General features: G+C 41.2%; 1 protein-coding gene and 1 long non-coding RNA gene across 3 annotated transcripts; one reads left to right on the top strand and one right to left on the bottom strand.

Moving 5' to 3' along the window:
• Positions 1-2,173: 2,173 nt before the first annotated feature.
• Positions 2,174-13,479, top strand: alpk2 (alpha-kinase 2). Of its 2 annotated transcripts, XM_035954166.2 has the most exons (12): positions 2,174-2,252; positions 4,272-5,395; positions 5,492-6,264; positions 7,454-8,918; positions 9,016-9,163; positions 10,401-10,528; positions 10,613-10,657; positions 10,737-11,035; positions 11,431-11,519; positions 11,605-11,822; positions 11,909-11,957; positions 12,043-13,479. In XM_035954166.2, exons 2-12 carry the CDS (start codon positions 4,438-4,440, stop codon positions 12,248-12,250), a joined length of 4,380 nt encoding a protein of 1,459 aa, XP_035810059.2. In that variant the 5' UTR covers positions 2,174-2,252; positions 4,272-4,437; the 3' UTR covers positions 12,251-13,479. The 2 variants fall into 2 exon arrangements, with proteins under 2 accessions (XP_035810059.2, XP_023138863.3); XM_023283095.3 differs by having other exon boundaries at positions 4,272-6,264.
• LOC118471182 (uncharacterized) lies at positions 13,447-14,847 on the bottom strand. The gene is made up of 2 exons (XR_004848419.2): positions 14,662-14,847; positions 13,447-14,056 (listed from the first exon to the last, which is right to left on the bottom strand). It is a non-coding gene; the product is annotated as an uncharacterized LOC118471182 (long non-coding RNA).
• Between the last annotated feature and the right edge of the window lie 53 nt (positions 14,848-14,900).

Here is a 14,900-nt window from a genome sequence, read left to right as displayed (position 1 = left end):
GCTCTAACAATAGAGACTTCACACACCGCTTTGCCAAGGTAGTTATAGCAGAGTATCAGTGTTCTCCGAGAAGTAGTAGCTTAATATAGTATTTGATTTTTGAAAAATAGACTTGATGCATTGCTGTTTTATTGGAGGGTCTCTGTTGTTACACCCCTTTTTACAATGTGCTGATTTCAAAGCAGCAAAACGATCCGCTGCTCTCACCTGTCACAGGAACAATGATGTAACGAGCATCGCTGTTATAAAACCGTCCTTCACGCAAAGATAGGAGCACAAGTGATGTAACTAAGGCAGAAAAATCTTGAGAAAAGTCTCCCAAATAATTAAAGCGGAGTTCAATGCAAATGTTTAATCATAGACAGGGGTGATGGGAGATGGTTTTAGATCATAAACAGGGGTGTCAATGGAAAGACAATGTTTGTACCCAATTTTATAGATACATGAACAGCAACTTTTCCTACATTTTACAATTCTGAGTAACGTTAAGCTCCAAAACATGAAGGAACAGGTTTATGGAAAATATGCGAAATGTTTGAGGGTTTTATTTCCAATGAGTTACAGGAAAAGTATCACTCTAATGTCCAGTGTCCAATGATAAGCACTCTCTCCCAAAAAATTAGGATTTTGTACAAGTAAACTGTATTTTCAAGTACATTTTAAAATGAACACTGTTTGTTGTGGGTTCTGTTTGCTTTTTTGGTGACATATTATAAATTTATAATCAACTTATCCTTGTCATATGTTGTATTGTTTTTTAACTCTCAATTCATTTCAGCAAAAAGTAACTGAGAATGCATTTTCATGTAGGTATATAAGGTATTACAACTTCACACAGACTGGAAATGGGAAAATCTGCTCTGGCTCTTTAAAGATAATAGAATTCAAATTGTGCCACCTTTAATGCTTACAGGTTAAATTAAAGGACAGTCAACAAATTGTGGCTTTTTTCGTTCAGTCGATTCATTCAACAAAAAAAAGGCATAAAAAGTTTCACAGTTTGTAGCTTAATGTGCAGTACTGTTTGGTGAGTAAACAAGGTTTCTGTAGGTAGCTAGCCAAAGTAACCATCTCCTTTTTGCCTCATATTTAGTCAACAGATGCAAGAGTGGTCTCTGCTTTTTTATCTAACTGTCAGCAAGAAAGTTGATTTAGTGCAATTAGTATTTATTGTACTGTACTTTAGTGTAGATTATTATGTGCAATAGTGTCAGAGGGATATATGTAGTGCAATAGTGATAGAGGGGTAATTGTAGTATAACAATGTGCATTAGTGATAGAGGGATATGTGCAATAGCAACAAAGGGATATTTGCAATATAATCATGTATAAATGTCAATTAATTACTGCAAGGTAGCTAGCCTTGGTCCTCCAGCTATTGTCAGTTTGTGTGCACTATTGCTTGTTGTTTCTTTTTTGCGTGTCTTTGTTCAGTTATGGTATTATGTTATTTGTATTTTTAAATTTTTTTTTAACCTGCTAATGGGACTCAAGATGGAAATTAGACGTCTGGCTATAATCTCTAGTATTTACGTGTAAATGTTCATTAATACAAACTCTTCCATTTTTAAAAATAAATCAAACATATATACATACATACTTCCCAAAACTATATGAAAATACACCCAGTTTCTGATAAATAATGTCAAATGAATGGAATTGTCAGATAAATGGAAACTGTTTTCCTGTTTATGTAACATGGACTTAGCTTAGCGTCATTTGACTCAATAAAAAAGTAACATCATATGAAATCCTCGTCACTCCAGCATGAGCTAATTATAATTAAGCATGAGGTCTGTCCTCATAAGGTTGTTTTGGTCATTGATAGCAGCACATTGTTGCTTTGCCAGAGTAGAGGGCTGTAAGTGTAAGTGATTGAAATAAGGCTTTTTTCCAGCATACAGAATATGTTACTATGATAAAATTACTATGTAAACACTATTCATTACTCCAGTGTGTGCTTGACTAAAATATCTCATCAGTTTACTGAAGAGAGTAAACAGAGAGTCAAAAACTTCCTTGAATTAAATTTCTACCTTTAATTAAAGTCTATAAAGTGGAAACAGCCTGTAAATAGAGATATCGAGTGTTAAATATTCAAGATTGGCACATGTCGACACTATCAGGTAACTGACTTTGTACTTGCGGGGGACAACATCTAAAAATAGACTCACACCCCGAGACCGGCGGCTCTGCCTGAGCTCATACTGAAGTCATTGGTCTATATCTTCAAGCACACGGCTATGAAAAGGGTACGTACTGCTTGCATGGCTGGAAATCCCCCTCTGAGACTAGACAACTGTTTTAATACCTCAAGTAATACTTTAATCTGTAGTGATTCTGTGAGGTAACATGTTGGACGTCTGTCTGTGGTGTTCTCTGGGGAATCTTAAATGTTGTCAGTCATAATGCTTCATCTGCATTGCTGATAGGCTGACATATATGACACACTTAGCCAAGCATGAGAATTCATTGTAGTTATTTACAAGTGTTTTCACATACATTGGCTTGGTTTTCACCTCCCTGCTCCCTTCTAGTCTGTCTCTGTTGAGACATTTTGAGGCAACTTGTGTCGTTATTGTCACATTTGTGTTCAGAATGACTCAGTGGGTCCTTGAGTTTACGTCTTCTAATCAAGTCGTCCACATACAGAAGCCTTAAAGCTGCAGCAGGCTCTTGGAGGGGGGTTGGTGTGACCAGAGATGGATCTATTTTGGCACAGACCGTCAAGATAAAATTAAATTGCTTTTCATGGCTCTTGGGTGCTGACAGCTTTATTGTTTTTTAATGTCAGTACCGATCAAGCCTTATATAATGCACCAACCAACCCCAACAACAAGGCTGAGTTGAATTTAATTTAAAAGTGCAGAAAGCTGATTGTGACAGATATAAGGACAATCTCCATGCCTTAGTAAAATGGATTTGTTTACTTCTATGGTTGCAGAGTGTAATTTAAGAGCAGGAGGTGTCTACTTTGGACGATAAATCAGTGCAGGATGTTATTTGTTGATTTTAGATGGCATTTTGTCAGAGTTTTAACATTTTTTGCTGTTTGAAATCAGTTTCTATTCAACGTGTTTGTCAATAGTAGTTTTGGGATTTCGTAGTAAACATCTGAGACAGGGAGGGCTCGGCTAGGCGTCCTTCACTGCCGCAGGAATGTGACCAATGCAGGTCATGGGTGAAGATGTTCTGGTATTTTTCCAGTGTCTGTGCCACCAGCTCTCCTCCTGCAATCTTGTATATCAGGGCGCATGTTTAGAAACCTCCCCCTTCAACACTTCATATCAGCGCTCTGCACGTATGTCAGGTTGCCTGCAATGTGCCTTTAGGATGCATCTAAGGTTTTATAGACACGTAAAGTCCCCAAATATCGGCAGCTGTAAGGTAAAAGAAAAATAACTTGAAACACAGCTGACATATTAGGGTACATTCCTGATTAAAATAAGCATGATTTCTAAAGAGATGTGTGAGTTTGAGGATGAGATATTATAAATGTGGAGAACTTAAACTACCAGAATAATCTGTACAGGAATATATTTACTTTCCCTGCAGTTTTATTAATATCAGGTATCAGGTTAAGATTCATTTGGAACTGTGGATTCTGTTGAAGAATTTTCACGTGCACACCATAAAGAAGCCTCACGTGCAATTAAAGCAATTTCTTTACTTAGTAGTTATATTTTACTTACCACATGAGCTACAAAAAGCTGAAACTGGACACTTGTTCCAGTTGAATTTTAGATTTCTTAGCATTTTATGTACTGTCACTGGAAATTAAGAATAATATCAGAGCATGGTAATGACTCTCTAGCTACTCCTGGCTCTAATGGTCTGTATATGTTTATCTAGCACAGAGGATCTTGTATAATTATGTATTTAAAATACAGTCAATGGAGATTTTACCACTTCTCATTTGTGCAAGGAAAGTGGAAGATTGGAATATTGGAGGGTTTAGCTTCCAGCTGCCAACAACACAACCACCACTCAACAGGTGGTTTTATCAGCCGCAAAGTAACAACAACAGGAAGGTTTCCTGTTGATAAGGTATGCGAGGCATCTCTTAAAAGTCCTTAAAATAGAGGCTGAATGGGCCACGTCCTGCAGCTTGGATAAACTTGTCACACAAAGTGACAGCTAGAGGGAGATAGTGGGCTTTTCTTTCAATACTTCACACACAAGATTCCACTCAGAGGTCAGTTCACTTGAGGCTCTGGTTTTTCTAGTTGAATTGTGGAATATTTGAATTCTCTTTATGTGTCACTTTGCAGGTACTGAATCTAAAAACTCAAGGATACAATTATAGTCTGGGGAGGAATGGCGTCAGAATCCCAGCAACAAACAATCTGTCAGTTATCTCCGTCTCAAAACTCGACCAAAAGTTGACAGTTGGAGTCAGCTAATCAGTCCAATCAAGAAGCACTACTAGTGATCCCGATGGATCCGTCACTTCTTTGTTCAGATGACCAAACACCTGTAACTGTCACACAGAGTCAACCAAAAGATTTGGACTCTGTTCCTAAGAGTCCTACAGTCAACATGTTGTCTGCACATGAACCAGAAACAGAGACTGAGTCCGATCTCTCAGACACTACTGAGAAAAACACTGACTCAGACAGTTTAAAGTCTTTAATGCCACATTGTTTGTCACTTTGCTCAGAGCCTTCACCAAAGGATGATGATTTCAGGGTTCACTGCTGTTGGAATTCATCAGAACCTACTTTACCTCTTCTACCTCAGCTCTCTCATGATCTTAATTCACCCACATCTGAAACTTTTGAGTTTTATCACCAACAAGAGCTATCACCCTCTTTTCCTGAATCTTTTGGGGCTGTGTCATCCCCATCTGAGGGTTTGATGGATCCGCCTTTCACTGAGCTCGTCTCCACCAGCAGCTCCAGCCCAGAACACAGTGAAGCCATTTCTTTATTTAGGTCGTTAACATCCCAATCAGATAGCTTAGACAATGATAAAATAGCAGCACCTATGCCGGACCTTTACATCTTTGAAAGTGACACACAGGACTTCATCCTGAGCCCAACTTTAGAACCCCATCAGATTAAATGTCCTGAATACCTGGCATTACATCAATCAGGAGGGGAAGAGGCAAACAATGAGTGTGATACACATGTCCTGATGTGTGATTCAGGAGACATCGTGACACAGTGTCATCACACTGGTGAGGAGTGTGTTACAGAGAGCGATGAGTCAGACGTGAGACATCACGCAGGGTTAATGCCACCTGCCTCAGATGCCAGGGAAGTGGATTTGATGTCGGTAAGTGATGTTAGGCAAGTGAGGCAAAGGAAAGAAGAGGTCACTGGTTTAACCCTTCAGCTACAGCGCAGCGACAGCCCTGTGGAACTCTGGCTGGATGCATGCCAGTATCTGGCAGGTGAGGATACAGAAGAACAGGATGTTTTGGACAAGACAAGCTCCTCCGTGATGCAAGGAGGCTTCTCAGCTACCACTGACTTATCTTTTCCTCCAGGAGGATCAGATTACAGCCCTGATGGTTGCGAGGGGATTGGCTGGTCCAGTGATGACACCAGAGGTTGGGGGCCACCGGTTCAAAGATGGTCATCAGTGGACAGCTGGGCCAGTGCTCTCTCAGACTGGACTGGGATCATCGCAGCTCCACCCGAGGACATCGCTGCTGCCTTTGCAGAGATAGGGGCTGAGATAGATGCTCTGACACAGGCATTAGCAGAGGTGAATATAGAAGCAAAGACATTGAAGGAAGGACAGAGTCTAGAGACAGCAGCGCAGGCACAATCACCGCCTACCATGGGTCTCCAGGATCAGCCTCTAAAGGCACAAAGCATCCCAGAGAGCTCCATCCACTCTGGGCAGAGCTGTCTCTCTTTGTGCTTCGAAGCTGCAGGACCTGAACTTCGTGACAGAGAGAGCTCCCAGAGTGTTGAATCCTTGTGCGATTCAGCACCTATCACACAAGGAGAAAGGGAGAGAGAAGAATTCCTGAGTTGCCAAGCAGAGGGCTCTCTATGTGCGCCTCCCCAGCATTCATCCATGGGTTCACTTGGTGCCACGGTGGCGTCTCCTCGAGGATACAACGTAGATGTACCTGCCGACACACTGACGCCTGGATCTACTCCTTCTGCTGATTTGGACTTTTCCCAGTTTGGTGGATATGTCAAGTCCTTGGAGACAGACATTTTCATGAGCAATGAAGAAGAGCCGATCATTCTGAATATAATAGAAGATACTGATTTGGATGCTTCTGCAGAGCTAGTAATTGAGGAGGTAAGATGGCTTATTATATAGATATATATTCGTTAGCATCTCTTGGATTGGTTGTTTTGCTTGAAGCATGAATTGTGATTAGATATTTTGCAACTAAATTCAGGGACAGCATGCATTTGCTTTCTTGTGTGTCTGTCTATACCTGCCAATCTATACATCACAAACACACACCACTTTCATTAAAGTGTGTGAGAGGCAGAGAGTGAGAAGGTGCACTGGAAAGTTTCACCCTTCACACTGTGATCATCCTTACACCGCTGGCCAACAGATAAATCAGTCATGTGCTTTGGAAACACAGCCAGAACGTTAAGAGACATTCCTGGCCTTGTCCTTGTCGGTGTTGTCATACCTTTAGGATGGAAAGTCAGTCAGGAGGTGTGTTTGAATATGAAATCCATGTCCATCACCACACACGGGACTCACAAATATTGTCGGCTTGCTTTGGATGAGAGCCACTCCGTTTGCACCCAGCCTTGATTCTGTGTTATTGGTTAAGTCCTTTGGCTCCCATCTCAAAGAGCGACAGCTGTGGGCGCTGAAGGAAACAGGAGTGCTGGAGAGGAAAACTTCAGATGGACAGAAATGGCATCTAATAATAACCAAGAGTTCAATGATAATAGCATGCATCCGTGGCGTGTCAGGATGGAGGGGTGAGAGGAGAGCACAGCTGAGGCCTGAAACATGACCCCTCTTTGCTCTCTCTCTCTCTTTTCGTACGTGCCCTTAAACACACCCATTCCTACCACATCTCCTTTAAAAACTCGGGATCAGGACGCTGACAGGTCCTTGGGGCCTAGGAGACTGCTTTTGATTGGCTTGGGTGCGCAAAGAGTAGCAGGAGCTCCTGACTGTAACACTGACACTGAAGTTACATGTAGGACATATGGACCAGTGGATCGCATATAGGAGCATGGTGTTCCATAAACGTCTGCTGTGTGGCTCTTTAGAGAGGTATGTGTTGGATAGAAGAATGAAAAGGACCAGAAGTAGTTTTTCTATTGGAATAATTGTATTTATCTGTTATTGATATTTAAGGCAGACTTTCAACCATATAACTACTTATAAACAGCCTTATACTCAAGTGTAAAAGAATAGATATTCTTGTCAGTACATTGCTTACTCTCAGAAATGAACATTTTCTTAAAATCAACTAACATTGTCATCATTATTTGTACATTTTCATCCTCAGCCCTTTGGAAATGGATTGTGTAAAGTGACAGATGAACACAGCTTCAGGCAAGCTGAAGTTGAAGGAAACAAACCTACGACGGATCCTAATCTCCTCTCCACACACACTCTACGAAACTCACACGTGCCAGGTGTGGACACACAACCTGGCCGTCACATTAATGTTCACACACACGTGTCATTTGACTCTTTGCCAGACCTTGATGGAGCATGTCAGGTGGAGCCAGAGTGGGGTAGTCCTAAGTTTATTATGCCCTTAGCGCCGCTCTGTTTTGGCTCCTCCCTTGTATGTCGGGCAAGCAGCAGCTTGGAAGGAGATCAGAATTGTGACAAAAGGTCTCTCAATGACAACAGAGGCTTCATTTGTGATCACGTACAACACTGCGCTCTCTGGCCGACCCCGGATGGAATTACTGACAAACCATCTCTGGAAGGTGATGAGGAGTTGAATCATAACACGGAGAATAAAGTAAACACTGCTGAGGAATCTTCACCAGACGGACTACTGGACTTGACTGGTGACACTGCAGAATGCACTGCAAGAAAATCAATTACTGAGGATAGTAATGATCTCAGTAGAGAACTAGCAAATTTCAGTGTTTTCCCGTCAGATCCTTTCTTCATTTCAGAGGAGAAACGCATTGCATGCATCACGTTAGATATAAATGATCCATTTGTCTCAAGGCCTGCAAAACCCATCACACAACCTGAGCTAAATTGGAAAACAACTGAGAAGATGCCTCATAAAACGCGCTCCAAAAAGGACAAAGCTGGTCATCACCATGGTGCACCAGCTTCCAAAAAACAAGAGGGTATATCCCACCATGTTCCCAACCAGCAGGCCTGCAAACAGCAAGAAACTCACCCTCCTGCTGCAGAAAACCACACCAGCGAGAACACTATAGCTGGGCTGGAGGCCAAGGAGGCTAAATTGGTGATCGAGACTGGTGTGACCACCGAGAAGAGCACAAGCAAGTCACATGGACACAAGAAGAAGAAGAAACATGGCCAGAATGCAACATCAGTAATAAGTGGTGGAGAGCCACTGACTGAAGTGGAGAATGGAGCAAAACCAAAGTCTACAAAAGGAAGGATTGATATGTTTGAGGCCAAGCTGGGTGCCAAAACTGGAAAACCTCCCAAGGACAGCAATCAGTCAGACGCTGCTGAGAAGAAGTTGCAACAGCCAGACGCTAAAGCATCACAGGGAGAACAACGACAGAATCACACAGATCATAAAGACCGCCAACCTAAAAACTTCACCAGTCCTCTGAATGATGATGTTATTAAAAGGCGACGCCTGTCAGAGAATAAATTTGGGAAGATTGTCAGTGTTTTGGAGGCTAAACTTCCAAAGTCAGATGTTTCGGTGAAGGCAAAAGGAGAGGAGCTCAGGGCAGATGTCGGAGCATCTCGTAAGAAGGCCTACAGTGAAGTGGTCAAACTGAAAATCCCACACAAAGAAGGTATGTGTATATAGAAAGAGCTGTTTTCTAGCTGCTTTCGTGGTTTGTAAACACCCCTTCTATTCATCATAATACAAGCATATGATAATTTTTGCAGACCCGAAGGTGGTGCAGCCGATCCAGGCAGTGTCCGTGAGTGGATTTCCCCAGAGTCTGTGCTTGTGGTGTCAGTTCGCTGCTGTCTTCTCTGATTACACCGTGACTTGGAGCAGAGAGGGAACTGTCCTGGCAGAGATCAAGAGAAGGTATTTAGTTTATATTGCATAATTTTACAATATTCTTTTTTAGACATTATACTGTTCTATAACACTAAGTACCAATCAATCTCCTAAACTTCTCACTGACTTAACACGTGCCTTATAGTGAGATAGTCTTTGGCCACTTCAAAAGTGAAGCAATGATGTTCAGCCTTGGTTCTCAGTCTGCTCTGAATTTCATATACCTTTATAGCCCAATACTGCTTCTTTTCGAGTAGAGGTTTCTGCAGAGCACAAGTGGGCACATTGCTTTGTTTTATTTTGTAAATAAAGTTCTGGCACTAAATCTACTTGGTTAGCTTTAGGGAAAAAATCATGGTTTGGGTTTGGGTTTAAACACAGTCTCTCATATTAAAAACATATTTCATATTTCTTCTTGTTCCCGAAAGGTAGCAATAGTGACAACACCGACCGAGAAAATGTGTCAATGGACTCATGGCATCCATTTCTGATGTTCAGGAAATGTTACAAAATCATTGGACTACCCAATGCATTAAAAAATTACACATAAATTGTTAAGTGCACTCAGTTGTGATACCAAGGAGATTTGACCATAGGATGTATATTAAAGATGGACTTATCATGTGGTTCTTAAAAGTGGAACAAGTGTAGAATTGCCTTAAACCTGCATTCTGTCTGACGACCAGCAGGGTGCGACGTCTATGGTTGCAAAAAGAAGTCTGATTATAAAGAAGTCGATGACAAAATGAGCCAACCTCTCACTAGAGTTATTACTTCAGTAAACATTTTCTGAATGAGTCTATGATCTTAGTCTGAAGATTCAAGACTTCTGGATACAGCATGATTGTCTTGTAAATTTTGTTTCTGTTTAGAGGAAAATAGACACTAAAACATTGCCCATTTATGGCGTGGCTACCTTGTGATTGACAGGTTGCTATATAATCATAGTGTCTTCACATTCTCCTGTTAGATTTACACTCACTTGTTATGTCTTGTTTTAAAAGACAAAGATGGTGACGGCCAGATTTTAAATTTGACGCTTCATAGCGGTAGTCCACAAACCAGTAGGTGATGTTTCTTGTTCCATTTTTTGATATACAGTCTACAGCTTTGACAAAGCAGCTGTATGTAATGGGTTGGAAGTAAGACTGGGTTAGGGTTATGGTTAACAGTTGCAGAATGTCAAAAAGTCAGTTGTTGATCTCCTGACTGTAGTACAGAGACTTGTGAGTTGTATTTTGTGACACTGTACCTTTCTCTGAAGTGCAGGGGACGAGAGCAGAGTGTCACTGACCATCACCAACGCTACGAACAAACATCTGGGCAAGTACCAGTGTCGGCTCAGCAGCTTACATGGATCAGTCACCCTGGACTACCTGCTCACATATGAAGGTAAAAGAAAATACCAACTGTAAAGAAAAATGCACAGCTTGGACAAGAAAAATGATCAATTGATGTGATGTTTCTTATTCACAGTGCTCAGTGAGATTGTCATCCCTCCATCTCCAAAGACTATTCCAGGTAAGTTGAGCTCTCACAGCAACTTTTACTTCTTTTCACAGCTGAGCTTTGACTCATTGCCTCCATACTTCTGTCTCAGCTGCCCCTGTAGAGGTGAGCTGTGAGGAAGAGGACGTTCACTGTTCCAGGCTGATGTTCAAAGAGGATTTTCTATCCGACCAGTACTTTGGAGAGAACCATCCCATCAGCATCATCACGGAAAAGGTCCACTTTGGGGAGGGGATGCATCGGCGGGCTTTCCGGACCAAGTTTCACGCGGGTCAGATACCCCTGTTACTGCCAGGACACTCCTGTGTGCTCAAAGTACACAACGCCATCAGCTACGGGACCAAGAACAACGAAGAGCTCGTTCAGAAGAACTTTACGTTGGCTGTGGAGGTACGAACATGACCGATATTTAGATGTTGACCCAAAAGTCCTTCGTAGCTTAAATTCATAAAATTATTGTTTGGGAAATAAGGGTCACTTAACATCCTATGTTTTCTGGAAATGCATTTTTAAAGTGTAAGCGCTTACGTCCCAAAACATATTTAAAGTATAATACTAAATACAGGTTCTTCTCTAAATGTTTTGGCAAATGATCCACGTGTAAAATACCTTCTCCAAAAAGAGCAAAAAAAGAAGAAATAGACAAAAAATTATGTTTTATCTGATATTTGTTGAGATTTCTCCTGTGTAAAAGCATTGCTGGCATCTTGTGCATTCATTATCATCATGTGTAGAGTGGAATGTATAGAAAATCTATTTAATGCAATGGACTTTTTGCATTGTAGGAGTGTCAGGTCCAGAACACAGCAAGAGAGTACATCAAAGCCTACACTGCTGCAGCCCAGGCTGTTGAAGCCTTCGGTGACGTCCCAGAGTGAGTAACATGTCTAACAAACTGTAAACTTAATGCACAACTTTTTTCTTTCAGCTGACATTGTTTTCTTTCATGCATCCATCAGGATCATTCCCATCTACCTGGTCCACCGTCCGTCCAATGACATCCCCTACGCCACGTTGGAAGAGGAGCTGATTGGCGACTTTGTCAAGTATTCAGTAAAGGACGGCAAAGAGATCAACTTGATGAGACGCGACTCAGAGGCAGGACAGAAATGTTGTGCTTTCCAGCATTGGGTCTACCACAAGACTGAGGGCAACCTGCTGGTTACTGACATGCAAGGTCAGGGAAACAGAAATAACTGCAAATTATTGTGATTTCGTTTGATTTTTACAAGTTAGAGAACTAAATATCTGATGTGGTTTCAGGAGTGGGCATGAGGCTTACTGATGTGGGAATAGCCACCTGTAAGAAAGGGTGAGTATTTCTTTATTTGAGGCCAAAGATGGACAGAAATTGTTGAGCCACATTTTCTAATCTGTTAATGCGTGTTGTTTTTCAGGTACAAGGGATTCAAAGGAAACTGTGCCACCTCCTTCATCGACCAGTTCAAAGCTTTACACCAGTGCAACAAGTACTGTGAAATCCTAGGCCTCGTATCCCTGCAGCCCAAACCAAAAAAGCCCATCTCTGCTCCCAAACCCAAACCCCAACCTTCTGCTGCTCCCAAGAAGAAAACATTTGGGCCTATAGTCAAGGGCAAGTCATAATAGGAGGAGAACCTTGGACTAAAGGCTCTGTTATTGATTGAAATTGTGACATTTTTGGTGATTCTCTTCACTCTCTTTGGACCTCGTAATGCAGAGTTTTGTTTGTCAAAGAGAACTCAGGAGGGCGTCCTAAGTTTGCAGCAGGGCGGATCATTGAGGAGGATGTTACACAACCAGCAGCTGTTGTTTCATACGGCAGTTTTCTTTATTCAAAAGATCTATATTGATTATATTGAGGATTTCACCTGAGGATTTCTGCGTTGTATTTATCTTCTTTAGTTCACCAGTTTTGGAGAAACTGCGACACTTCTAAGAAACACTTGAAAATGATGAGAATGTTGATGCGTTCGTCCACAGCGATGAACTGTGATGTCTTAGACTGCTTGATTGATGAGGTGCAATGATTTTTGTCTACAGACGTTTTCTTGTTTTTCTACTTCTGTGATGTTTTCAAACTACCAGTTCATTAAATTAATGGACATTAATTAATTGATTAGACGAAATGTCTTTGAAGTAGGTCGTATGAGTGGGTGTGTTTGGTTTGCAAGGTGGCTAAGTTATTTGATGAACATATACCCAGTGTAATGTTTAAATATTGTATTATTTGTTCATTTAGTTAAGCTACTAAGCTCATGTTTATATTCTGGAAAGAACACAAAGCCATTTGTATTCGTAAAACTCATGTAAAGTATACTTTTGAATGTATTTAATGTGAAATGTGAAGATTTTTGATTTGTGATTATGTTATCCGGAGCATTTCTCCCTGTTACATTGATTTCAAATGCCTGGCGTCACTTCAAGGATCTATACTGCAATGGTTTGCATATGTGTATCGTGAAAGATGTGAAAATGAGCTAAATAGGAGTCGATTTGATCTCAGTAGTACTGAAGCTAGTCAACCTGCAGTCTCAGGCTATTTTTATTTAATAAGCGTCTCTGTCCTGGTCTCACTGTTGCCTCTTGTGACCCAATTTGCTGACATGGAGCTCAGGGTGGAGCGACGGCCAGTGTGTCGCTAAAGAGATGGTGCTGGTTGAAAATGCTTTCTGAAGCTAATTCGACTCATATTTTCAGTATGGGGACAGATATCATGACAGATGGGAGGTGTGGAATACAAACAACTGCCTGTTTTTGTACTCAGGGCTGGGACTGAAATGTTAACATCATGTGATTTCATTCTTAGAACTCTCACTCTATAGCGACAAGAAGCAATAAACACTTTATTTACAGTGTGCATAAAGACAATTGTGGAATCTTAAAACACAGCAGTACAAGGGTTTAAATTAGATGACCTGTTTACATGTTGAAAACATTCTCAAGACATGGCAGCAGCATGGAAAACAAATGGGCTGACTATTTTTGTCTGCACTTAAAGGTGAAAGTCTCCAGCAGCGAATTAGCACCTCAAATGCAAAACTAAGTGGGTCACACTTGGAGCCTAAACATCACATACGACATATCAACACACAGTCTGTCTATTTCCATCTTCTGTCTGTCCTGCGGTGGTGTAACATGTCTCCTACTATCACCACCCTTTGACACATGGAGACATATGTTCACGCTTTACAGTCTGAATGAGGGAAGATAAAGATTACAAGCAGCTATAATACAAGGAAATGACAAGAAACAAACAGCAAACGGAGGAATACACTGAGGCAGTTTTCACACTGTAGCTATTTAGTGTGATAATGGCGTTTGATACACAGGAAACAAACACCATTGTCACACTCCACAGCTCTGGAGGACAAGGTTTGCTGAAGATATGCAGATGCAGAGGTTGTTAATACAAACTGGTGGACGGATGACCTGGTGAAATGAGAAGAGGGGGGAAAAGTAGTTTGGTGACGTGTTCACAGAAAAGGAAAGACAACAAAATAATGTAGGTGTGTGCTTGTGGTGCTTCCTGGTAGATCTGTGAGAAACAAAAGTACTTTATGTAGTTTGTGCTTCCCCTTAATGGGAAAAGGAATGAAAAAAAACACACAAAACCACAGAAAAAACAGCACCACTTAATAGCTGAACCTTATGCGACGTGTCCAAAGTCCGGTCTTGTCATTTTTCTACTGATTGTGGGGATGACTGCAGCTGTGTTCACTTGTGTGTGTGTGTGAGTGTGTGTGTGTGTGAGAGAGCAGCAGAGTAAATGAACACCTGTGTGACCTACATAACATACAATTTTGCATTTTCTAATATTTAAGTGACAAATCAAGCTACTTTAGACTATCCTTTACACAAATTTGAATAAATTTTCATTGTTTCTACTTTCAAAAATATTATACACTTATGAGCAAACAAATGGCACCATGTTTAAATTGTTGAATTTGTCACAAATTCCCAATTTTACAGATGCACTTGCAAGTTAAAAACATTATTAAAGGCTTGAGACCTCCCGGAGGACAGGACCAACTCACCTCAAGTCTCTAAAGTCTTTCCAGATTCATTCATTCTTGTCCAGCAGATCGTCTTCAGCTTTTCCTCCCACAGCTACTCTCTTTTATTCTCTCCTTCCCTCTCACACCTTTGTGTCTTTGTTCCTGTTAAGTCCAGTAGTGCGTCTGCAGCTGTAGCCTCATGAGGTGATCCGTGGTGCATTTGGATTCGGTGCCGTCCCGTCCAAGTCTTTATGTAGACAGAGCAGAGTTTGGACAAA

The sequence above is a fragment of the Amphiprion ocellaris genome, chromosome 17, assembly GCF_022539595.1.
Source record: "Amphiprion ocellaris isolate individual 3 ecotype Okinawa chromosome 17, ASM2253959v1, whole genome shotgun sequence".
NCBI lineage: Eukaryota > Metazoa > Chordata > Actinopteri > Pomacentridae > Amphiprion > Amphiprion ocellaris.
The sequence above is the reverse complement of the archived record's forward strand: the minus strand, read 5'-3'. Positions and strand labels throughout refer to the sequence as shown.

What these genes read in the sequence shown, in the direction of transcription:
- alpk2 (XM_023283095.3), top strand. Translation starts at nt 4,438, where the DNA reads ATGGATCCGTCACTTCTTTGTTCAGATGACCAAACACCTGTAACTGTC. An exon ending in CTACCTGCTCACATATGAAG is followed by an intron (nt 10,529 to 10,612) that starts GTAAAAGAAAAT and finishes TCTTATTCACAG; the next exon opens with TGCTCAGTGAGATTGTCATC. An exon ending in ACTTTACGTTGGCTGTGGAG is followed by an intron (nt 11,036 to 11,430) that starts GTACGAACATGA and finishes TTTGCATTGTAG; the next exon opens with GAGTGTCAGGTCCAGAACAC.